This window comes from Xenopus laevis, chromosome 8L (assembly GCF_017654675.1).
Source record: "Xenopus laevis strain J_2021 chromosome 8L, Xenopus_laevis_v10.1, whole genome shotgun sequence".
Lineage (NCBI taxonomy): Eukaryota > Metazoa > Chordata > Amphibia > Anura > Pipidae > Xenopus > Xenopus laevis.
Window position 1 is genome coordinate 116,011,778 of NC_054385.1, and position 27,508 is coordinate 116,039,285.

The 27,508-nt window shown below is 38.6% G+C and overlaps 1 protein-coding gene across 1 annotated transcript in view; it reads right to left on the reverse strand.

The window, feature by feature from the left end:
* Positions 1-328: 328 nt before the first annotated feature.
* The window catches only part of LOC108699053 (vomeronasal type-2 receptor 26), a 34,405-nt gene continuing 7,225 nt past the window's right edge, over positions 329-27,508 (reverse strand). Inside the window, exons 3-6 of the mRNA XM_041573952.1 lie at positions 6,874-7,656; positions 6,563-6,787; positions 4,006-4,129; positions 329-1,230 (exon numbers count right to left, since the gene is read on the reverse strand). Coding sequence (XP_041429886.1) covers positions 329-1,230; positions 4,006-4,129; positions 6,563-6,787; positions 6,874-7,656 — 2,034 coding nt within the window. The remainder of the gene's footprint in view (positions 1,231-4,005; positions 4,130-6,562; positions 6,788-6,873; positions 7,657-27,508) is intronic.

Genomic DNA, 27,508 nt, shown 5'->3' on the forward strand with positions numbered 1-27,508 from the left:
TACTTTTATTTTCTTTCAAGCCATTTCTTTTGCCTCTCCTATTTTATTGTTGATTAGGTTCTAAATTTTTGTTCAATTTCACATTTTTTCTTTTGCTATACAATATTCTTCTTATTTCACACATCTCTCTCAATTTTAATTTCCTTCCTCACTGTTTCTGTATGCTCAACCCTAGTAGTATATTTATGGATTATTTGTTGCTGTCCTTAGTGGTGGCTTTCTGGAGAATAATCAGTGGTGTGGTGATAGTGAGAAGGCAGATTCTCCCCAGTTTGTGCTCCTTGTGCTTAATTTATTTCAAACAGAAGGAGTTATAAATAACACCACACTAACTGGAGTTCTTTTTTATAAAGTCCTTTGTGCACTTGCCAGTTTTAAAAAGGATGAGATAGCATTTGGGAACAAATATACAAGCCAGAATTCCAAAGCTAGAAGCCAGGATAGCAAATATTTCCACTGCCACAACATATTTGCCTTTAGCGCTCAAATAGGCTGGAATAAAAGAGACCCATACACTGCAGAACAGCAACATGCTGAAGGTGATAAACTTGGCTTCATTGAAGATATCAGGTAGTGTCCGAGCAAAGAAAGCAATGATAAAACTCAGAGCTGCCAATAATCCCATAAATCCAAGGATGCAATAAAATCCAAAGCTTGAATGTTCGTGGCACTCAACTACTATCTCACTAATTACATCTTCTATGTTATAGTAAGGAAATGGAGGAGAGGACACTAACCAGCTGGTGCATATAATCACTTGCATTAGTAAACAGACTATTACAATGGAATTCGTCACTCTGGGTCCCAAGAAAATTCTCAGTTTGCTTCCAGGCTTGGTGGCATTGAAGGCAATCACCACAGTTACAGTTTTAGCCAAAACTGAAGAAATAACAGTTGAGAAGGTGACTCCAAACACTGTTTGTCTTAGAATGCAGGTCACTTGGAGAGGGTGGTCAATGAAGAGCAAATTACATAGAAAGGAAATCTTGAGGGAAACGAGAAGGATGTAGCTGAGATCTCGGTTATTGGCTTTAACAACTGGCATGTTTCTGTATTGTATGAAGATCATCAAAACCAAACCAGTCATGATGAAAAACAGAATGGATAAAAAAGCCAGTGATGCACCTAGTGGCTCATGATAGGATAAGTAAGTTATCACTTTATCAATGCAAATGGTTCTGTTAAAATTAGGCCATTGGTGTACTGGACATTTAAGACAAGTGACTCTGTCTGTAAATAAAAACAACATATAAATAAAGAGACAAAGAGAGAGAGAAATAATATGAGAGAAGAGCACTATAAATTAATCTAGCCTGCAAATTCTTTAATAATAACTTGAGGCCTTGTGACCTTCCACATATTTTATCAGCTTAGTCCTTCTTCGCTGTACTATATAGCTATTGCAACATAGTAACATAGTATGTAAAGTTAATATATGAAGTTAAAAAGTGCATATCTATTAAGGTCAGCGTTTAAGGGAAAAACCTGCCTAACCAGTTGATTAAGAGAAAGGGTAAAAACTCCATCTTAAGCCTCTGCAAGTAACTTTAATAAAACTCCTTTCTTGATTACTGGATCACATTTCAAAACATTTTATTTCCTTACTTTCTAAAAAAAACTATCCATCCCTTCTTTGAAACTATCTGAGATATCTGTCAGTACAACCCATTCAGAGAGAGTTTTACACAACTTAACAGCTCTCACTGTAAAAAAAAAAGTTGCATTTAAGTTAAAACATCCTTTCTTATTGTTTGAATGGATGTGCTTGTGTCTGCTGAAAGGATCTACTGGTGAATGATGTGTCAGAGATATAATTACATTGTTCCCTTAAATATTCATCCATAGTTATCATACCCCCCCAAGCACATCTTTCTTGTGTAAAAAAATTCAACTTGTTCATCCTTTCCTCATAACTTAGACTTACCACTGCATTGAACTGCACTGCATGAAAAGGCCTTACCAGGCCCCCTCTATAAAAGAGGAGAATAACTCTCTTCTATACCTATATGTACCTATTTATACAGGGCAATAACCAGCTTGCCCTTCCTGTTGCTAACTGGAATTGCTTTCTAAACGATTGCGCTTATCCAAGTAACAGGCCTTTATGACTTATAAACTATAACCATAATATTTATCAGGCTAGAGAACTTAGAGGTCTCTGATAGGATTTTGTAGTTAATTTAATTAGCACACTATGTTGATGCCATTAAATACACACATTTCACCAACTAGCAGGGTTTATCTAGAGGTCCCACAGATAATCCATGTGTAGGCAAACAACAGATAGACTGGTACTGTACACTGTAGACCTTGGTCTTATTATTCTTCATGGTTGCACAGATCTAGTAAAGCTGGTGATTCCATAAGACCTCAAAGGACCTTCCTGGAGGAATGGTGGTCTCTGGGCTTCCCAACATAGTTTCTTATTGAAATCACATTACTTTCTGTCACAAAATAAAGAAGTACAACTTTTTGTTTCACCTTTTTCCTTTTACACCTTAAATTAAGATTCGGATTCTGTGCGGTATTAGGTTGAATCTTTCACAAAGGATACCTAATGGTGGTTTTGGTGCATCCCTAGCAAATGTAAAGGTAGTCTAGTAGTATTAACATCAATGTTTTGTTAGCTTTTCTGTTTTCCTATAAAACTTATATTTTCTTAAAGGCCAAGCCTTTCAGCTAAGCTCAAACTGCTGCAGGCTGGTCATCCATTTCTTGTGCTCATTTATATGCTTAAAAAACTCCCTGTGGATTTAATAATATTACTAATTCACAATGGTTGTCACAAAAATAGTGTCTTTTTTGATATGTACGACAATGTTATTAGTTAGTAAGTTAAATCAGGTTGAAAAAAGACAAAGTCCATCAAGTCCAACCCCTCCAAATGAAAACCCAGCATCCATACACACACCCCTCTCTACTTTTACACAAATTCTATATACCCATACCTATACTAACTATAGAGCTTAGCATCACAATAGCCTTTGATATGTCTGTCCATAAAATCATCCAAGCCCCTCTTATAGTCATTAACTAAATCAGCATCACAACATCACCCGGCAGTGCATTCCACAACCTCACTGTCCTGACTGTGAAGAACCCCCTACGTTGCTTCAAATGAAAGTTCTTTTCTTCTAGTCTAAAGGGGTGGCCTCTGGTACGGTGATCCACTTTATGGGTAAAAAGGTCCCCTGCTATTTGTCTATAATGTCCTCTAATGTACTTGTAAAGTGTAATCATGTCCCCTCGCAAGCGCCTTTTTTCCAGAGAAAACAACCCCAACCTTGACAGTCTCCCTCATAATTTAAGTCTTCCGTCCCTCTAACCAGTTTAGTTGCACTTAGTCTCTGCACTCTCTCCAGCTCATTCATATCCCTCTTAAGGACTGGAGTCCAAAACTGAACTGCATACTCCAGATGAGGCCTCACCAAGGACCTATAAAGAGGCATAATTATGTTTTCATCCCTTGAGTTAATGCCCTTTTTTATGCAAGACAGAACTTTATTTGCTTTAGTAGCCACAGAATGACACTGCCCAGAATTAGACAACGTGTTATCAACAAAGACCCCTAGATCCTTCTCATTTAAGGAAACTCCCAACACACTGCCATTTAGTGTATAACTTGCATTTATATTATTTTTGCCAAAGTGCATAACCTGCATTTATCAACATTGAACCTCATTTTCCAGTTTGCTGCCCAGTTTCCCAACTTAGACAAATCATTCTGCAAAGTGGCAGCATCCTGCATGGAACCTATAGTTCTCCACTTCTTTCAATGCCCATTGTTCAAGTAGCTATATACTGTCAATAATAATACTTTTATCATACAATAAGGTTGATGGAGCCAAATGGATTATAAAGGGACTCTTTGACATGTTCTTATAAAGTTGGATAGATTATTTATTGAATATTGAATATTTATTGAATAATACCTTTGAATAAATTTACAATCTAGAAAATAACAAATATTTATGATCTACTACTGTATATAATTAGCTCATGCACCTGTCTGATTGGATATCTCACCCTCTGGACAGGGCACACAGTCATAGCAGCAGTCAGGAAGTCCTTCTTTACGTTTCTTCTTGTATCCAGGATGGCAGGTTTGACTGTAAGGTGTACGTGGTGTCTGGATAGGAGAAAAGACAGTATCAAGAGACAATAGAAAATGTCCTGATTTACTCCCATTGGCTTTATTGTGTTATAATATCCCTAACAAAGCCAGAGGTGGTATAGTTTATAAGCCTACAGGTGAGTTAAGATATAACGATAATATAATAAATATGCATGCTTAAACTTATTTTGGATGTAGATCATGAACAAATGAACTACTCAATCTTGATGTTTTGATTACTAGCTGAGGGACTATAGGGGTTATATCTTTACAATAATTGTTACAAAAGCTCAGCACCTTTAACATCCCTTGGTGTATTTTTGTTATCCTTTCCAACAATCTTGCTTTTCAGTGCAATTGAAAACAATGCATTGTTTGGGTAAAATAATGGCAGATTGAAATTCAGCATTAGTGATGGGCGAATTTGTCCCATTTCACTTTGCCAAATATAGTCTCGAATTTCCAGCGAAATTCGAGAAACGGGGAAAATTTGGAAAGCGCAAATCTTGACTCCCGCGTCAATTTTAACGCCTGTGACAATTTTGACACCCACGACAATTTGACACGCTCTTATTTTGTCCAAATGCAATAAAGTCAATGGGCGTCCAAATAATTTTGACGCGCTACAGGTTTTATGCACACGAGTATTCTGATGCGTGTCCAAATAATTTTTGACACCGCAAATTTTCGCCGCAGACTCGCAAATTTATTGACCACTAGCAAAATGCAGAAATTCACAGAGAATTTCCACCTGCCGAATTTATTCATCCATCACTATTTAGCATGTTTTTCTAGTGTGACAGATAGATGCGTGGCAGATTGTAGCGTAGCACCTTTCAATACTCCTAGGTACATGTTTTTTTACATTTGGTCCTTCCCTATGGAATGTAATAACCTGATTGTTCAGATACAATGATGGGCCATTGTAGGTGGATTGAAATTTTGCATGCAGGAAATAACCATTGATTTTCTAGCTGTCCCTTAAAAGTTGTGTTCCATTTTATGCCAAATGAATTGTCAAAACAGTTCATGTTTTCATTAGCCAGAGGGATATATCAGTATAACCAAATAACCAAGGCAGCGATTCAGTAACTCAGGTTAGGTGGTCACTGAAAAGCAGACACAGCAGACTATCCACTGGCAGTGTTCATATGCTGACATTAATTAAGATAGGTCAGTCTTGGATAAGTGGGGATTTCCAGGGGCCTGCTGATGAAAGGAACCTCTCCTCCTCTTAGAGTTATCTGCCTCTACCCAATGCTGCCTCATTCTGCCTCATCCTCCTCTATACTCATCGACTCCTCCACACCAGTTTTGGTTAGTCTCACTCTTGATGAAATCTGTGGCGATGATGCATTTTCAGCTAATGTTTTTCTTGGTGGGGCCTGACACTCAAGGGTCCTAATATCTGTTGTAAGATTTCTCTGTATTCATCTGTATAAGCTAGCTGTCACAATGTATAAAAGCACAAAGCAATGTTTTTTTTTTTTGGAGCCTGTCTCAACGATCCTACTGCCTACATTTGTAGTGTTAGGGATGGGCAAATTTTTTCGCCTCGTTTTGACGGAAAAATTATGCCCATAGACATGTATGGCGGCGTGCGTCAAAAAAAAAGATGCGCGTCAAAACAATTTCGCCGTGCGACAAATTTTTTTATGACACCTATAGACTTTAATGGGCGTCTGCGACATTTCGCCGGCGGCGAATTTTTGGCGAAGCGAAATGGGTCAAATTCGCCCATCCCTAGCATCAACAGTCTCAAAAGACAGTGCTTAACCTCTAAACTAAGGTAGTTTGCAGTGCTCTACAGTTCTGATCAGGAGACACACCTACATTCATTACAATGCATAATTATTGTGAAATTAAAAAGTGATTTTGTTAATCCAATCCGGTAGGAATTTCTGGCATGATACTGGTGAAGCAGTTGCTGCCATGTTTTAAATAAATGACAGAATGGAAGAATTGTGTTTTTCGATGAAGAACAACAGGTTTACCATATTAAACAAGGAACTTCTCTAACAATGCATGGCAATGTATATTCAGAGCTAAGTAACCACCTTAACTGCAATGTAATTTTCCCTTCCCCTTAAATGCACTCATTACTACTGCTAACAGATGGCTCCTACTTTACCAAATTATATCTGTATTAATATATAGCGTTGCCCCCACCTCTGCCCAGTGGCAGGGGCACTCATGCCATAAGGCAAGGTGAGAACCTTCCTTCAGGCTGCATGGAGCGGCCAGTTATCAGGGGCTAGTGCAGCAAGTGCAATGTCGCTTACTGCACTAGTGATGCACCCCCCTCCCTGGTTCCGCACAGACGCTAAAAGTTTAAAAGCGTGGAGTGGGATGGCGCAGAGTGGGATGGCATGAAATGCCGCTGCCCAGTGACATTATAAGGCATTTTTTTATCCATAATTTCTTTATGTACCAGTTGAAACCATTTACATCATTAAATGTTGGACTCCATCGTATTAGACTTTCATTAATTCTCAGTTCCGGGAATGAAGATTTCTGTTCATATGTTCCTACTCTGATGCCATCAAGACTTTGATTTGGGTAGACAATCCAATTTATAATGTCAAAGTCAGAAGGCATATCACCATTCTCATCAAAATGCAACTCATTCCCATCACTCTGTGCAATACTGATTTTCTTTAGATACTTGTGCATCTAAAAAGTAAAAGAGAACACATCACTGAAACAGTACAAAATGTGCAGTTGGTCAAAAAGATTGGAAATGCTCAGTTCTGACTTACTTCCCATGCTTGTATGCTGTGTACATGGTGGCCTTCTTCCCTTTTTTGCATTTGCAAAGCATATGCTAACATGTATACTGCATTATATATACTGTAACTGTTAATGGAGATATCTTTGTATATATTTTCATATATTTTCTGTATTTCTTCTGTGCCATTGCATGCCAATGCTTTATTGTTACCTTTCCACACACAAGAGTATAGTTCAAACCATGAAGATTTAATAATGGGATCATTTGGAAAATCATCAGGAGTTAGGGTTAGCAAAAAATCCTCAAAACCTTGAATGGAACTAATATGACGTGTAAAAGCCAAACTACCATTAAATGAGACAAAAGGTAAAAAAAAATAATCCAATCCACTGGCAACATCCCACTGTGAGGAAATGATCCACACCTTTTCAGATATGGGAAACATATACAATATAATACTTAAAGTAAGCATGTAGTCTCTGTCACCATAAGCAATATTAACATTGGCAGCTGAGCTATTTAGACTTCTGACAATATGTAATTTTTTAGCATCATCCAAGGCACTGCGGTATGGGATGAATTCAAGGAAGGCAAAACATATTCCATTGAGTTCAAATTCCTTTTGCAACATTTGGCTCATTTTGAGGCCAGATTCATTGTCTGAAACCAATACACCCACCCATGTCCATGAAAATTGCTTTATTAGCTTTATAAATGCACCATACTGGGCAATTTCATTAGGTACAGTGCGATAAAATAAAGGAAATTGATTTTTGTCACTTAATACTGGATCCATGGATGCATAACTAATCTGCAAAGACAAAACAAAGCCAGGATATATGATAGCTAAACTGACAGTAGAAATACTGAAAACCATTGAATTAATGTTGTTCTATAATCAAAGCTGTTATATACTACATAACCATCCACACATGAATCATGAACACCTTTAAAGGGGTTGTTCACTCTTAGTTATTTTAACTGTTGAACAAAAACAAAAATTCTAAATAAAAAATAAAGAGCAATGACAAATTGTCTTAGAAAACCACTTGCTCCATTATCAAAATATAAATTTAAAGGTGAACTACCCTTCATTTTCCAATGACAAAAGGTGTATAAAATGGGTACAAAACACAATTTGGACTATATTTATATCAGTCACTCACTGGATAGTACTTTGACCAGGTGCAGAGCTCAGCAATCTACAACATCCCTTGAGCATAAGTGTTGTATGGATCTGTCAAGGCCTACTAGCTGTAAAGGTTATAATCATGACCAAGGAGGTGCTACAATGCAGTTTAGTAGGGAAAAGTCCAGTTCATGATACACAAGGGTAAAACAGTTCAAAGTTGAGATCCAGGCAATGTAAGAGGTCAGAATCCAAGAATCAGTCAGTCAGTAGAGAATTTTGGAGCACTCGGGATTAAAACCTTTAATCAGCACTGAACCCAGGTCCCTGGTTTCTCTTTATTTTCGAATTTAGACTCTTTGGATATAGTGGCCCAAGATACAAGAATCCATCATTTGCCCCACAGAAACAAGTGAAACGTACAAATGATCTATCTAGTATAAGTGATTCTAAAACAACTGGACTTGCTGAGTAATCATTGAAGATGTTTCACTACTCATCCGAGCAGCTTCTTCAGTTCAATTTATTAGTGTGGGAGTCTTCGGCATATAAATTCTTAATCCAATCACAATCTTCACAATCTTCAGAATGTGATTATGTGCTGTTCCCATGATAGGATTACCAAGGTATCATGAAACTCCTAGAAACAATTACTTGTGAGAGTTGCATGAATGGATGTGCGAAGTGTTCTGAAAAAGGCGGGGTACATATGTTAGAACAGCATTGTCTCCACCTTGACATGAATCACTTCTTTCACAACTTGGTCAAACCAGCGGTCTTCTGTATCCAAGATTTGGACATTGTTATCTTCAAAGCAGTGTCCCTTGTCTTTTTAGTGTAAAAAAGACAGCTGAGTCTTGCCTTGTAGAGTTGGTCCTCCTATGCTGAGCCATTTGCTTGCTGAGCAGTTGTTTTGTCTCCCCAATGTATAGGTCAGTGCACCCCTGGCTACACTGGACTGTGCATACCACATTGTTTTGATTTTCTTTAGGTGTTCCAGTTTTTGTCTCAATGTGTTGGCTGGTTTGAAAAACACAGGGATGTGGTGTTTATTGAAAATCCTCTGACAATCGAGCTACATATGGGATGACTATGTTTCACCTACTATGTGTCTCCGGGCGGGTATTTCTTTAGGTGTTCTTATTAGGCTTGGTTGATATTGTTTTGACAAATGCCCAGTCTGAGTAGTCACATGCTTTCAAAGCTCCTCGGAAATGTTTATGCTCCTTGTCCTTGGACTCTGTTTCAGCTGTCACACTTCCCAACCGTTGGTGCAGATTTCTAATGACACCCAGTTTGTGTTCCAGAGGATGGTGGACATCAAACAACAGATATTGATCCGTTTGAGTGGGTTTTTTGTATACTTCCATTTTCAAGTTATATCTTGTATAGATATCAAACAGTCCAAAAAAGCAAGTTCGTTCTCCTGGACATCTTTCCTTGTGAACTGTTATTGTCCACTGAGTTATTGTGTTCTGTAAAGGCTGTCACTTAATTGGATCCAATTTTAACCCGAGTGTCATCTACATACCTGAAGCAGTGACTCAGTATAGTTCCCTGGACTGTAAGTACAATGGGAGATGCTGGAGAACCCATTGCACCTCCATGTTTCTGTCTATAGAAGAAGGAAAGCTACTGAGGCAGTTTATTGCCAATAGATTAGCCACAATAGTGCAAGCTAGAACACTATATTTATTCTGTAGAATGCTTTACAAGCTCTAGAAGCTCTCTCTGTTTGTTTAGGATACAGCTGGCAAATTTGCTTGGTGTGACATCACTTCCTGCCTCTCCCTGCTCACTCATAGCTGTGGGCTCAGATTACAGTTGAGAGAGAAAAGGGAGGGGGAGAGGGAGAGAGGAGCAAACTGAGCATGCTTCACGCCCAGGGCAAAGAGGTTTAAGCTGAAGGCAGGAAGTCTGATACAGAAGCCCATGTGTAAACAATAGAAGGAAAGAAATGTTGTGTTTCTTTTGACAGATAACTCAGAGCAGCATTACTTTGAGGGTTTATAAGTGTATGTATATAGGCCTTTCTGATGAAGTTTACTTAGTTTTAATCTTCCCTAGCAACAAACATACTTGGTTAGAACTGAACTTTGTTCTGCTGTTAATGGTGTTATCTTGCTGCAGTTGATTTCTTACAGTCTAGATATACCATGACCTGGATAAATGAAAATCGTCATAGTCATTTTACGAATGATCCTTTTTTCCAGTGTAATTGACAATTATATTGCTCTGATACTGATTTAATGCTGCATCTGGTTCTCAGATAATTAATATACTCTCCTCCAAATTCTCTCCTGTCTCCCGCCTCTATCCTTGTATTACTTTTCTTTCTTATAACTTTACCTCATTGTATTCCTTAGTATAAATATAAATTTTTTTTCTTTGTAAATTCTCAATAAAATATTTAGTGAAAAACATATATGGAGGCTTGCACAGGAGTGTGACCATTTTATTAAAATATTTGTTAAGAAGGAAGGTCACAAACAAGAATAAAAAGGTATTTTAGCAATTATACTAGACACCTCTAGACTATTTTCAAACTACAATATGAATGAATATTTTGATTCACAAGTAAAGAAATAGTAGAAAAACATCAAAATGAATGCAGATTTGTTATGTTTCAAAAATTTGGGAGAAACTTACTAACTGAGGCATCAACCCGTGCTGCACATTCATCAAACTCTCAGTAAGATGTCTACTGGGACATTTTTGGAATTGTTCACTGGTGCTCCATACAATAGTGCTATTTACATAGGCTTGCTCTGTTTAGCAGATAATATCCCACATGATGTGATGGGTTAATAGTAAGTTCGGTTGAAACAAGACACAGTTCAACTTTTTAAGTCTATATAATACTTGCCTAACTGCTAGTAGATCCAGAGGAAACCAATTTTCCTTAGAGGATAAAATAAACATTCCTATTTTCATGATGGCAATTGGATTGGTCCCTGGATCAACTTTACTATGAATTATCTTCCAGAAGTTGTATTTCCAACCATACAAACCCCTTTTTAATGTATCAGCCAGCACAACTGATTCAGAGAGATATTTCCACATCTTCACTGCTTTCATTGTTAAAAACCCCTTCTGTATATTTAGACAGAAGCTCCTTTCTTCTAATTGGAATGGGTGCCCTCTTGTCAGCTGGATGGACCCGAAGCATTAGAGAGAGATTATTGTATGACCCCTTTATATATTTATACATAGTTATCATATCCCCGCCTTTTCTCCAGCATGAACAACCTTAACTTGGCCAGTCTTTCCTGAGAGTTGAGACCTTTTACCAGCCTAGTTGCCCTTCTCTGGACCCTCTCTAGTTGAATAATGTCCCCTTTGAGTGCTGGAGACCAAAACTGTACAGCATTTTCCAGATGAGGTCTTACCAGCACTCTGTACAGTGGAAGAATAACCCCCCCACTCCCACAAATATATGCCCCTTACATCTCAAGAACTTATTTGCCCTTGAAGCTGCTGATTGGCATTGCTTGGTGTAGTAAAGTGTATTATCTACAAGGATTCCAGGGACCTTTTCCATGGATTTGACTAGTGCAGCCCCATTTAGGGTATAAGTGGCTTGCATATTTTTACATTCCAGGTGCATGAATTTAAATTTATCAACATTGAATCACATCAAGCCATCTAGCCACCAAGATTGCCAGTTTGTTAGGATTCTGCTGCAAGGTTATGCCATAGTTTTGTGTTATCTTCAAACACTGATACATTTTTCAAATACCCTCCCCTAAGTGTCTGTAGAAATAAGTCAAGTCAAGTGGACTTGTGTTTTTCAAGAAAAACACAACAAGTCCAGTTGATTTGACTTATTTCTACAGATATACCATGACCTGGGTGAATGAGAATCTTCACTATCTTTCCCTAAGTCATTAATGAACAAGTTAAATAAACGTAGACCAAATACAGAGCCCCGAGGGACCCTACTAAGAACTTTACTCCAAGTAGAGAATGTACCATTAATAACCACCCTCTGTACCCGATCCTGTAGCCAGTTTCCTATCCATGTGCAAACGACTTCCATCAACCCTTAGTTTAATATGCAGTCATTTGTAGGGCACTGTATCAAACGCTTTGGCAAACAGATCACATCTACTGCTAACCCACTGTCCAGCATCTTACTTACTTCATCATAAAAAGCAATCAAATCCATCTGACATGACCTATCCTTCATAAAGTCATGTTGATTGCTGCTCATAATGCTATTCATTAGGACAACATTTTGAATGTGATCCCTGAACAAGCCTTTAAATAATTTCAAGATAAAAATCAGCGCCACAGGCTATGGAAAAAAACAAATAACAGAACATCGTGCAATATTGTAAATATTTAGTACAATCACCAAAGTATTACAACACTAATCTTTATGTGTCTTGAACCATAGAAAGTCTATGCACAGATTTTTCGTGTGTGTTTTAAAGTGCTATAGTGATTTCTGCAAGGTGCTATCTCCAAAATAAAATTATAATTAAGTCAAAGTGCTTTCAGTGCTTGCTTCAAAAGGCAAAATTAATTGAAATAAGTTGCAATGGTGTTTTCTTCAATTAGTAAAAATCAGCATGTGGCTTCTCCACTCTATGGTCGGATTGGCAATTTACAAGATTCCTGATTTCAAAACAGCATATCAATATCAATTCCAGGGTATTCCTTTTTCTGTAAAGACTTTAAAATGCAGGGACAGCGCCCATAGTGTAATTTGCCTTTATTGTTTAAAAGGGTTTAAATCTTATTGCACTTACATAAGTCAAACTTCTGAGCGCATATCAAACAAGCCAGTCGTGCAGATCGTGGAGGTGAACCGTTGCAATACAAAGTTGATTTTTAATAATTTTTAGACAAATTTCGAATTCTTGTGTATTTTTTTTAATTTGAATATACTCAAAATTCAACAGGGAGGTTGAGAAAAAATTAGTATGTCTAATATTTGCTCAAATTGGTTCCGAATCGAAAATTCTAATTATATTCTATTTATATTAAATTTTCTCCCGAAAAAAAAAACTTGAATGGCAGGAAGGCTATTAACATCTCCAAATGCCTCAAATGACCTCTGCCATTGACTTGTTCATGATCTCGGCCGGTGAATGTTAGAATTAAGACTGTTTCCATGGTTGAGGTGTAATAAATCTAATATTCGAATTTACATTCGAATAGGGGGATTATAATTTCAATGTGTGAATTTTGAAATTTTGAAATTCTAATTTATTATTTGACCCTTGATAAATCTGCCCCTTATTATAGTGTTTATATACGTTTAATGCAGAGGCTTGGAACTACCTATGAAAAGTGCACTTAATAAAATATTTATTTTATAGCAATAGTTATTGGCTTCATATGATGATTAATTTGGAAATATTTTGGAAAGAGGTAAGATCCTAAAAGCTAAAATGCAAAGGATTTGAGGGGTTTTTTTTTTTTGCTCTAAACATCATTAATTTTATTTATGATTTCAATTTTTTTTTGGAATTTATTAACCTCAAGTCATATAGAAATCAAAGGGAGCTTTCCTAGGCAAAATTTAAACAATTCATGCAATTTGAGTTTTTAACATATTCAATTTTTTTTCTGAGCTTATTCATTAAAAATCAGTCAAATACAAATTTAACCCTTTAAGTGCCACAGAACGTAGAATCTACGTTCTGTGGATCAAAGGACCAAAGTGCCACAGATCGTAGATTCTACGTTCTGCAGCACTTCCGGGTTTGCGAGCGGAGGAGCAGCTGTTAGAGCCGCTCGCTCCGCTCCTTCACGATCCCCTGCCCCTAGGCAACGAGCAGAGCAGGGGATCGAGTGGCCCCTGGGGCGCGATCGCCCAGGGGCCCAAAAACAGCAGCAGGCACGTGTTACTTACGTGTCCTGCTGCTGCAGCCTACACCGCGCCGGAGATCTCCGCCCCCACAGCACAGGGACACAGATGACGTCGCAGATCTCTTCCAGAGGCTCTTCCTGATCGTGTGCAACAGTCTCCAGCGACTTTTTCAGGTTAGTGCAACAATTACACACACAAACACACCAACACACACTTATTACAGTAATACACACTTAGATTCACACTTACACACACTTACACATACATTTTTGGGGATTGGGGGGGTCACTTACACTCACTGCACTTACACACACGTGCACACGCACACACGCGCACATAACATGTAATTTACCATTTGTACACACGCACACGCACATACATGGCATTGTGGCTTTTTTTTTCTTATCGCATCGTTTCTTTTTTTGGCTGAAAAAAATGTTTTATTGCCATTACGAATAGCGTATTCGCTAACCGTACTGTGCAATACCTTTTGTATGTTATTTCGGTGATTATATTGCAATTTTGGGTATTTTGGTGCATTTTTAGCCATTTTATTGAATTTTTAGCCATTTTATTGCATTTTCAGCTCTGCGTATGTTGTGTTCACTTGTTTCTAGCCGTATAACCTGTTTGGCCCAGCTAAAATATTCAAACTGTGATTCTGACGGCCGATAACACTAGTCTGGAAAAAAAACCATTGATTTTTGTGGTTTTATTGGATTTTTTTTACATTTCACTCTTTACTGCCTTATTTTGTTTTGCCTTGTAAATTTTACTATATATCCATTTGGGGGTCTCTTTGCGCCACATAGTTTGGTATATCTATGCATACTGGGCATCAAAGTGTTCAGTAGACCCCTGGCGTTCATATTTAGGATGTTTTATGCTGATAAGTTACGAAATGTGTGGCATATAATGGGGTAGAATTCAAGCTTTGTGACGATTTTCAGAAATTTGATAAAAACCGTTACGTTCAGCATTGCTTTGCAGTTTGGCAGTTTGCAGTAGAAACACTTATTTACCCATATTGGATTCGTCAGAATGTGTACTTTCTGAAAATATATGGTTTTCTGGGGTCTGTGTACTGTTAGGGGGGTCTAATGTCGCATAATACACACACCAGGTGCTCATATTGCAGCAGCCAGCGCGTCAGCCGTGAAAATGTATATACACTATTGTCATTTGGGGGTCTCTGTGCGCCACATAGTTTGGTATATCTATGCATATTGGGCATCAAAGTGTTCAGTAGACCCCTGGCGTTCATATTTAGGATGTTTTATGCTGATACGTTACGAAATGTGTGGCATATAATGGAGTAAAATTCAAGCTTTGTGACGATTTTCAGAAATTTGATAAAAACCGTTATGTTCAGCATTGCTTTGCAGTTTGGCAGTTTGCAGTAGAAACACTTATTTACCCATATTGGATTCGTCAGAATGTGTACTTTCTGAAAATATATGGTTTTCTGGGGTCTCTGTACTGTTAGGGGGGTCTAATGTCGCATAATACACACACCAGGTGCTCATATTGCAGCAGCCAGCGCGTCAGCCGTGAAAATGTATATACACTATTGTCATTTGGGGGTCTCTGTGCGCCACATAGTTTGGTATATCTATGCATATTGGGCATCAAAGTGTTCAGTAGACCCCTGGCGTTCATATTTAGGATGTTTTATGCTGATACGTTACGAAATGTGTGGCATATAATGGGGTAAAATTCAAGCTTTGTGACGATTTTCAGAAATTTGATAAAAACCGTTATGTTCAGCATTGCTTTGCAGTTTGACAGTTTGCAGTAGAAACACTTATTTACCCATATTGGATTCGTCAGAATGTGTACTTTCTGAAAATATATGGTTTTTCTGGGGTCTCTGTACTGTTAGGGGGGTCTAATGTTGCATAATACACACACCAGGTGCTTATATTGCAGCAGCCAGCGCAGCAGCCGTGAAAATGTATATACACTATTGTCATTTGGGGGTCTCTGTGCGCCACATAGTTTGGTATATCTATGCATACTGGGCATCAAAGTGTTCAGTAGACCCCTGGCGTTCATATTTAGGATGTTTTATGCTGATAAGTTACGAAATGTGTGGCATATAATGGGGTAGAATTCAAGCTTTGTGACGATTTTCCGAAATTTGATAAAAACCGTTATGTTCAGCATTGCTTTGCAGTTTGGCAGTTTGCAGTAGAAACACTTATTTACCCATATTGGATTCGTCAGAATGTGTGCTTTCTGAAAATATATGGTTTTCTGGGGTCTCTGTACTGTTAGGGGGGTCTAATGTCGCATAATACACACACCAGGTGCTCATATTGCAGCAGCCAGCGCGCCAGCCGTGAAAATGTATATACACTATTGTCATTTGGGGGTCTCTGTGCGCCACATAGTTTGGTATATCTATGCATATTGGGCATCAAAGTGTTCAGTAGACCCCTGGCGTTCATATTTAGGATGTTTTATGCTGATAAGTTACGAAATGTGTGCATATAATGGGGTAGAATTCAAGCTTTGTGACGATTTTCCGAAATTTGATAAAAACCGTTATGTTCAGCATTGCTTTGCAGTTTGGCAGTTTGCAGTAGAAACACTTATTTACCCATATTGGATTCGTCAGAAAGTGTACTTTCTGAAAATATATGGTTTTCTGGGGTCTGTGTACTGTTAGGGGGGTCTAATGTCGCATAATACACACACCAGGTGCTCATATTGCAGCAGCCAGCGCGTCAGCCGTGAAAATGTATATACACTATTGTTATTTGGGGGTCTCTGTGCGCCACATAGTTTGGTATATCTATGCATATTGGGCATCAAAGTGTTCAGTAGACCCCTGGCGTTCATATTTAGGATGTTTTATGCTGATACGTTACGAAATGTGTGGCATATAATGGGGTAAAATTCAAGCTTTGTGACGATTTTCAGAAATTTGATAAAAACCGTTATGTTCAGCATTGCTTTGCAGTTTGGCAGTTTGCAGTAGAAACACTTATTTACCCATATTGGATTCGTCAGAATGTGTACTTTCTGAAAATATATGGTTTTCTGGGGTCTCTGTGCTGTTAGGGGGGTCTAATGTTGCATAATACACACACCAGGTGCTTTTATTGCAGCAGCCAGCGCATCAGCCGTGAAAATGTATATACACTATTGTCATTTGGGGGTCTCTGTGCGCCACATAGTTTGGTATATCTATGCATACTGGGCATCAAAGTGTTCAGTAGACCCCTGGCGTTCATATTTAGGATGTTTTATGCTGATAAGTTACGAAATGTGTGGCATATAATGGGGTAGAATTCAAGCTTTGTGACGATTTTCCGAAATTTGATAAAAACCGTTATGTTCAGCATTGCTTTGCAGTTTGGCAGTTTGCAGTAGAAACACTTATTTACCCATATTGGATTCGTCAGAAAGTGTACTTTCTGAAAATATATGGTTTTCTGGGGTCTGTGTACTGTTAGGGGGGTCTAATGTCGCATAATACACACACCAGGTGCTCATATTGCAGCAGCCAGCGCGTCAGCCGTGAAAATGTATATACACTATTGTTATTTGGGGGTCTCTGTGCGCCACATAGTTTGGTATATCTATGCATATTGGGCATCAAAGTGTTCAGTAGACCCCTGGCGTTCATATTTAGGATGTTTTATGCTGATACGTTACGAAATGTGTGGCATATAATGGGGTAAAATTCAAGCTTTGTGACGATTTTCAGAAATTTGATAAAAACCGTTATGTTCAGCATTGCTTTGCAGTTTGGCAGTTTGCAGTAGAAACACTTATTTACCCATATTGGATTCGTCAGAATGTGTACTTTCTGAAAATATATGGTTTTCTGGGGTCTCTGTGCTGTTAGGGGGGTCTAATGTTGCATAATACACACACCAGGTGCTTTTATTGCAGCAGCCAGCGCATCAGCCGTGAAAATGTATATACACTATTGTCATTTGGGGGTCTCTGTGCGCCACATAGTTTGGTATATCTATGCATACTGGGCATCAAAGTGTTCAGTAGACCCCTGGCGTTCATATTTAGGATGTTTTATGCTGATAAGTTACGAAATGTGTGGCATATAATGGGGTAGAATTCAAGCTTTGTGACGATTTTCCGAAATTTGATAAAAACCGTTATGTTCAGCATTGCTTTGCAGTTTGGCAGTTTGCAGTAGAAACACTTATTTACCCATATTGGATTCGTCAGAATGTGTGCTTTCTGAAAATATATGGTTTTCTGGGGTCTCTGTACTGTTAGGGGGTCTAATGTCGCATAATACACACACCAGGTGCTCATATTGCAGCAGCCAGCGCGTCAGCCGTGAAAATGTATATACACTATTGTCATTTGGGGGTCTCTGTGCGCCACATAGTTTGGTATATCTATGCATATTGGGCATCAAAGTGTTCAGTAGACCCCTGGCGTTCATATTTAGGATGTTTTATGCTGATACGTTATGAAATGTGTGGCATATAATGGGGTAAAATTCAAGCTTTGTGACGATTTTCAGAAATTTGATAAAAACCGTTATGTTCAGCATTGCTTTGCAGTTTGGCAGTTTGCAGTAGAAACACTTATTTACCCATATTGGATTCTTCAGAATGTGTACTTTCTGAAAATATATGGTTTTCTGGGGTCTCTGTACTGTTAGGAGGGTCTAATGTTGCATAATACACACACCAGGTGCTTATATTGCAGCAGCCAGCGCGTCAGCCGTGAAAATGTATATACACTATTGTCATTTGGGGGTCTCTGTGCGCCACATAGTTTGGTATATCTATGCATATTGGGCATCAAAGTGTTCAGTAGACCCCTGGCGTTCATATTTAGGATGTTTTATGCTGATAAGTTACGAAATGTGTGGCATATAATGGGGTAGAATTCAAGCTTTGTGACGATTTTCTGAAATTTGATAAAAACTGTTATTTTCAGCATTGCTTTGCAGTTTGGCAGTTTGCAGTAGAAACACTTATTTACCCATATTGGATTCGTCAGAATGTGTACTTTCTGAAAATATATGGTTTTCTGGGGTCTCTGTACTGTTAGGTGGTCTAATGTCGCATAATACACACACCAGGTGGTTATATTGAAGCAGCAAGCGCGTCAGCCGTGAAAATGTCTATACATATTGTCATTTGGGGGTCTCTGTGCGCCACAAAGTTTGGTATATCTATGCACATTGGGCATCAAACTGTTTAGTAGACCCCTATGTTTATATTTAGGATGCTTTATGCTGGTAATGATACATGGACAATACGATGCTGGAAAGTTGAAGCTTTGAGGCAATTTCCAGATATTTCACCAAAACCGCCAAATTTGGCAAAGCCTTGCGACTCAGTAGTTTGGAGCAGAAAGGCATGGGTACCAATTTTAGATTCGGTAGAATGTGTACTTTCCAAAACTATATGGGTTTTGGGGGGCAAACATATATTTCTGTGTTTTTACCGAACAAAAATGCAGTCAATGTGTTGATTTTTCATTAGCTGAAGTTACCCACGGAACTGTTTGAATGCACTAACTTCATTTTGGGGCCTCTAAATGCCAGATACTTTGGTAAACTTATGAACAATGGCCACCAAAATGTTCAGAGGAACCCTGGCAATCATATTTAGGGTGCTTTTTTTTAGTACGTAATGATACATGGGTGATATAGTGCTGGGAAGTTGAAGCTTTGAGGCAATTTTCAGATATTTCACCAAAACTGACAACTTTGGGAAAGCCTTGCGACTCATTAGTTTGGAGCAGAAAGGCATGGGTACCCATTTTAGATTCAGTAGAATGTGTACTTTCCAAAAATATATGGGTTTGGGGGGTAAACATATATTTCTGTGTTTTTACCCCACAAAAATGCAGTCAATGTGTTGATTTCTCATTAGATGAAGTTACCTACAGGACTATTTGTCTGCGCTAACTTCATTTTGAGGCCTCTAAATGCCAGATACTTTGGTAAACCTATGAACAATGGCCACCAAACTGTTTGGAGGAACCCTGGCAATCATATTTAGGGTGCTTTTTCTTGGTGCATAACGATACATGGGTGATATGGTGCTGAGAAGTTGAAGCTTTGAGGCAATTTTCAGATATTTCACCAAAACCGACAATTGTGGGAAAGCCTTGCGACTCAGTAGTTTGGAGCAGAAAGGCATGGGTACCCATTTTAGATTCGGTAGAATGTGTACTTTCCAAAAATATATGGGTTTTGGGGGTAAACATATATTTCTGTGTTTTTACCCCACAAAAATGCAGTCAATGTGTTGATTTTTCATTAGCTGAAGTTACCCACGGGACTGTTTGTATGCGCTAACTTCATTTTGGGGCCTCTAAATGCCAGATACTTTGGTAAACCTATGAACAATGGCCACCAAAATGTTCAGAGGAACCATGGCAATCATATTTAGGGTGCTTTTTCTTAGTGCATAATGATACATGGGTGATATGGTGCTGGGAAGTTGAAGGTTTGAGGCAATTTTCACATATTTCACCAAAACCGACAATTTTGGGAAAGCCTTGCGACTCAGTAGTTTGGAGCAGAAAGGCATGGGTACCCATTTTAGATTCGGTAGAATGTGTACTTTCCAAAAATATATGGGTTTGGGGGGTAAACATATATTTCTGTGTTTTTACCCCAAAAAAAATGCAGTCAATGTGTTGATTTCTCAGTAGCTGAAGTAAAGTCCTGATCAATTTGGATGTGCTAACTTCATATTGGTGTCTCTAAATGCCAGATACTTTGGTAAACCTATGCATAATGGGTATCAAACTGTTCAGTGGACCCCTGGCAATCATATTTCAGGTGCTTTTTCTTGGTACCTAATATAGTTTGGGATATGCGGAGCAGCAAAATAAAACCTTTGAAATGATTTTTCAGAATTTTGAATTTTTTTTTTGAAGAACCGCTATGTTCAGACAAGCTTTTATGTTTGGTAGTTGGGAGTAGAGAGATATAGTTACCCATTTTGTAATCGGCAGAATGTCTACTTTTTAAAAATGTATGGTTTTCTGGGGTAAACCTACGGTTTCAGGAGTTTTTGCCTTGGAATCTAAAGCATGCCGTTTTCTGCCTTAGTGCTTTCAAAATTCGGCAATATACTGCCGGGAGTTTTTGAGGTACAGAAGTCCTAAATCTCCCTAAAACTATACATATCTGGTATTGGCACGTTCGAGAGACATAAGGCTTTCCAAATCAGTTGGATTTTCATCCGTAAAATGAAATATTTTTCTGGTATAAATTGATATACGAAGAAAAATGGTAATTTTTCTTTTTTTTTTGGTATTTAGCACTATAAATTTTTTTGCACAGGTGGAAATACATGAAAACTCAGGCAGATTTAGAAAGCTCAGTTTCTACCGAAAAAAACAATGTATAGTTTTCCTAGGTAAACTATAGGTTTCCCCTCAGAAAATGCCCCTAAAGTGAGAGAGCACAAAATGTTTCAAAAACGGCTGGCATTTCGCGTAACCAAAATGTGAAATTCTGCTGGCACTTAAAGGGTTAAAGTATTCAATTTTTTTCACAATTTTATTGTCACATTTTTTATAATTGGATTTTTTAATGAATAAGGAAACATTCAACCTTTTTTTGAATTTGGTAAAGAGGCTTCTGTATGGGCAGATTTATCAACGTGTCAGATTAGAAATTGCCACAGAAAAAAAATCACCATTGTCTCTTTGAATGATTAGAAAGTGGTTCAGTGTTTCTGTTGTGAGCTCTATCATACCATATCATATGCTAAAAAAACAGCCTCACAGCATGATGTTCCCACTTCCAAACTTCTCTGTTGGTATGGTGTTTTAGGGTGATGTGCAGTGCCATTTCTCCTCCTAACATGGTGTGTGCAATGGCATTCAAAAAGTTTGGTCTCATCTGACCAGACTATATTCTCCCAGAATTTAATTGGTTTGTCGAAGGAATAATCCTTTGATCGAACGATTAAATCCTTCGGATCGAACGATTCGAAGGATTTTAATCCAACGATCAAAGGATTTTCCTTCGACCAAAAAAACGTAGCCAAGCCTATGGGGACCTTCGGTAGCTTTTAGGTGGCGAACTAGGGGGTCGAAGATTTTTCTTAAAGAGACAGTACTTCGACTATTGAATGGTCGAACGATTTTTATTCGTTAAGATTCAAAGTCGTAGTCGAAGGTCGAAGTAGCCCATTCGATGGTCAAAGTAGCCGAAAAAACACTTCTAAATTCGAAGTTTTTTTACTTCGAATCCTTCACTCGAAGTTAATGAATTGGCCCCGGTGTGTGCAATGACATCCAAAGAGTTTAAGTTTGGTCTCATCTGACCAGACTATATTCTCCCAGAATTTCATTGGCTTGTCCAAATGTTGTGCAGCAAACTTAAACAAGCTTCAACATGCTTTTTCTTCAGTTGTGGAGTATTACGCTGTAAGCATGCATAGAGGCCATGTCGGTTGAGTGCATTACTTTTTGTTTTCTTTGAAACTGTACCTGCAAATTCAAGATCTTTCTGGAGCTTTCTGCGAGTGATCCTTGGCTCCTAGACAACACTTCTGATTATGTTTTAGATTTTTCTGTCAGAAATCTTGTGAGGAGCACCTGGCTGTGTCCAGTTTAGGGTGAAATTATGTTCTTTTCACTTACAGATTATGGCCGCAATGGTGTTTACTGGAACATTCAGAAGGTTAGAAATACAGCTGTATCCAATGCCATCAGTATATTTTGCATCAATAAGGTTGAGAAGGTCTTGAGAGAGCTCTTTGCTTTTTCCCAACATGAGTTGCTTCTTGTGTGAAACCTTTGTAATGAGAAACCTTTTTATAGGCCATCAATTAGGACTAAACAAGCCAATATTATTTGTACTGATGGGGGCAGGATTGCTTTCTAAATACTGACAGAATTCGACAGTTTTCTTGCCTCTCCGTGCCTTTTTGCACCTTCATGTGTTCAATACTTATTCCCGGGGTCATTTCACTTTATTACATGCCATAACTTAATTTTTGGATTTATTTTGTTCTCTGCATGTATGGATTACTTGGGTTGTTACAGACGATTGGGGGCAGAATTTTCAAAGTAATGTGAGTTTTTTTGAACTCCTATAACTTCGAAATTAGAATAAAAAAAGACTAACTCGTTTCACTTTGCTGAAAAAAATCGGTGTATTGCCCGCAAAATTTGCGAAATGCGAATGTTGATGCCCGTATTAAAGTCAATGGGTGTTTGAATAATGTTGACACACAACAGTTTGATGCAATCGACTATTCCAACACGAGTCCAAATTTTTTTGGATTAAAGCTCTAAATTACGTTAGTAGACTTAATTTTTAGCAAATAATTCTAATGAATAAAAATGGTTTCCTACTTCTTTGTTATAATAAAACAGAACCTTCTAGTTCAGGAGTGCCCATACTTTACCAATGCGGGGTCTACTTTAACTGATGGTGTCCCATCATGATTTACATCCATAAAAGCATTGTTAGCATTCTTTTCCATTAAAATATTACTTAAATATTCTATTGATAAGAATTTATGTTACTATATTTAAAAAACTATTTTATCTTATTATCTTATGGAACCTTAACAGAATTTGTTGTGATTCCCCAGACCTGTGTGCAGCAGTTCCCAGCTTCTACTCTCCCTATTTATTAAGACCTCTTCAGGGGTGAGCATTTGCAAGGGTGATTAGTTTCAAAGTGATTCATTTACAAGTGATCTGCAAGAGTTTAACAAGGAGTTATGAATTGACATCTCTCTTCTTCTGTTTATTACAGGTAAATCTGCTATTGCATTCACTTCTATCTCTTCTGTGGCCCTGTTGTCTGCATTTTTGCACTTATATTAGTAAATCTGCTAAAACTGCTATTGCATTCACTTCCATCTCCGCTGTGGCCCTGTTGTATGCATTTTTGCACTTTTATTGGTAAATCTGCTATATATAGTCGTCCTCGTTTTCCTGTTAACTTGTGCAAATCTTCTTGCTCCTCTTCTTTCTCTAACCTTATTCAGTTTCCAACTCTTCCTTCTTCCTGTCTTCCCTGTTTTTGTGCCCTACTTAACACCTGCTCTTTAATTAACAAATCCACATTAATACAGGATCTTTTTTGCTCTAATTCACTTAATCTTCTTGCACTAACAGAAACATGGCTCTCACAGAATGATACTGCAGTTGAGGCTGCACTCTTTCATGGTGGTCTCTCTTTTTCTCACACCCCTCGAACCATTGGACGTAGTGGAGGAGTTGGAATTCTCCTCTCCTCTCGATGTCGGTTTAAACCTATTCCTCCAGCTTTCTCATTTAACTCTTTTGAGGTGCATGCCCTTCAGATTTTCCACCATCTCCCTGTACGTGTGGCTGTTATTTACAGTTACTGAGGTACTGACTTTGACACCTGGCTTTTTTTCTTTCTCTGCACTGTCAGCCCTGCAATCATCCTTGGGGATTTTAACTTCCACATCGATGATGCTTCACAACCCTGACCCTCTCATTTTCTCTGCCTAACCTCCTCCTTTGAGCTCCAGCAGTGGACAAACACCCCTAATTATAAGGATTGCCACTTTCTGGATCTAGTCTTTACCAAAAAACTCTCTCTCTCTCTCTCTGGTTTTAACAGTGAACCCTTCCCCCTTTCCGATCACCATTTAGTTACATTTTCCATCTCTCACTCTCCGTGCCCACCTGCTTATTCCCCCACTGTCTTAGTTCGGGATATACGTGGCATTGACCTTCCAGCCTTAGCTCAGTCTTTCAGGTCTAATCTCACTTCCTTTAAGGAGATGTCTGATCCTGATACCCTGGTAAGTGAGTATAATCACATACTATCCTCAACCATTGGCTCATTTGCCCCTTTACAGGCTAAGCGCACACATGCTCAAAATGCTTCTGTACAAGATCTGCTGAACATATGTGGAAGAAATCCCGTACCCAAGTAAACTTCATTCACTATAAATTTCTACTGTCCTGCCTCAATTCTGCCTTACAAGCAAGAGTACTGCCGTACCCTTATAAACAATCACAAATTCAACCCACGATGCCTGTTTTCTCTATTCAATACTCTTCTCCATCCCTCATCAAGAGTATATCGGTCAACCAGACACACTCTCCTCAGGACTTTGCTGATTTCTTTAAAGACAAAGTAGAGTCCATCCGCAATCAGATCCCTACCTCTACTAACCAGCTCCTCCTTCCTAAGCCCCCTTCTGCATACCTTAATTCCTTCCCTCCTTCACTAACGAATGCTGGCGTAAATTCGCTAGTGTTTTTGAAGCAGGTATTGCGATGCTATCTAACACTATGGATCGGTTCACTAATATTTGGGACATATGGGATTTGAGAGGTTTAGTTGCCAATGGGACACAAGGAATCCACCCCCCATCTACCAGCTAGGCGTGAGAGGCTTGGTATACTGCTATATAATTTTAATTAGTCAAGGAGATTTATTGCACTAGTACAGTCTGCCCCGGAAATAAGGTATAAGTTCTATTTCGACTTAACACACATCTAATCACTCTGACGATTGCTGTGGTGTACTGGGTTTCTCACCTGGTTTCATTTACTTGCTTGTCTGTACCTTTATCTGTATCCATTGTATACGCTAACCTACAGAAGTGGAATATTGCAATGTTTAATGTGACTTTTGTAAAACCAATAAAAACTTAAGTTACAAAAAACAATTCGCTAGTGTTACTTCGCACCCTTACGCCAGGCGAATTTTCGCTACGGATGTAACTACGCAAATTCACTAACACGCACATTGTAGTGAACGCTACCTTTTACGCTAGACTTCCTTCGCCACCTCAGACCAGGCGAAGCGCAATAGAGTCGATAGGGATTGCTTCCAAAAAAGTTCAAATTTTTTCTAAGTCCCAAAAAACGCTGGCATTTTTTCTATATCATGGGTGATAGGCTGAAAAAGATCGAAATATTTTTTGGGGCTCCCCTCCTTCCCCCCTACATTTCCTAACTCATGGCAACTTAACTATGCAGTGGGCACATGTGTAGGGCAAAAAAAAAAATTTATTTTGATGTTTTGAAGGTTTCCCAGGCATTTGTAGTGATTCTACGTATTCCTCCATTGAAATTAGAATTTGGCGCCGTATGCAAATTAACCATCGCTAGCGTAACTTCGCTTCGCTTAGCGAATCAACGCTAGCGCAATTTCGCAACCTTACGCTACCCCTGAGCGCAACTTTGGATTTTAGTAAATTTGCGGAGCGCTGGCGAAACTACGCCTGGCGAAGTGTGGCGAAGTGCGGCGAAGTTACGCCTGGTGCAACTACGAATCTTAGTGAATTTGCCCCATAGACTTGAAAGCATTTCGGCAAATTTTTGACAAAGCAAAACAGGTCAGATTCGCGCATCACTAAACAGGACAAGATAATATATATGAAAAATGATTTAAAAGTGTTGAATTTAGGCATTCACTAAGTTAACCGAACTTTATAACAAGCTATTGCAGAAATAGTGGATCCAAATAAATAATAATGTTATGAAGACTAAAGAAAAGTAATGGAAGAGCATGGTAATGAACATTTTTTAAATGATTCTTTAAGTTCATCCAAGTTTGAAAAATTCTATTTTCATAAATTTCGATTGTTCGAATTTAGAAATGAATGGGAGTTTAGGAGAATTTTTAATTAGAAATTCTACCTTGATAAATGTGCCTCTCTGCCTCAAGCTGTTAGACTTTCACCTTCTTTCTAAACTTTCAAATGGTCCTTAAAGACCCACCTGTTACGGAAGCTTCTTCAAGTACCTTAATTAATCAATCATTGCTGTATCATAAATAACAAAATTGTTTCTAAAATCCTAATATTTTTTTTAGAGATTTTTCAAAGGCTTCACAACACCCCACAATCTTTTGTGATAGTCTGATCTCCAACTGTGCTTTTTAAAGGGGAAGTGATGTTATAATTTCCAACCACATACAATTTCAGTTGCTCAAAACAAAAATGGCATTGAAAGTGTGTCTTTGGCTTGGAACAGACAGGAATCAGTTAAAGACTGCAAAAAATGCTTGTTAATGACTGGCCAAGGTATAAAACCCACCCCAGAAGCAATTAAAGTTTGACAACAATGGAATATCCAAGACAAAATCCTCATTTTCAGTTTTCCCTTGTCCCTTTTTTGTTGGCAATTTTACACCAACAATATCAGGGGGCAGAGGAGCAGCAAGAGGAACCACCTGTTTCACCTGTGCCTCCTATTCCATTGTCAACTGCTAGATCTGGCAGCATTGTTGATTCTAGAGGGCTGTACCTTCCTTCGACTATCTGTCTGATGACAAGATTATGAGGATGTACCGCCACCATCCTCCAGCTCTATGGTCTCGTTAGGCAGGACTTGGCGGCTGTGATGGCGTGGTCTCCCGCCCTGTCCGGGACTTACAAACTACTTGCGGTCTTGCATATCCTGGGCACTTGCTCTTTCCAACCAGTCTCAGTGCGCATCTTGGCGGCATGAGCCAGCCCACCTTCAGCAGGATATGAAACCAACTGCTGATGGCGCTTCAGCCACACTTGTAAGGGCTAATTTCCTTTTCCTTAAAAAGGCAGAGTGGAGAAGAGTTAGTTAAACAAGATTTTTAATCAGTTGGGCATTTTTCAAATTTCCTGGGAGCCATTGACTGCACCCATATTCAGCTCATACCAACTAGATCTCACCAGGAGAGCCACTGTAACAGAAATCGCTCCCATTTGATCAACGTCCAGTTGGTGTGCAATTCCCACCTGTGGATTATGAGTGTGAGATCTGGTT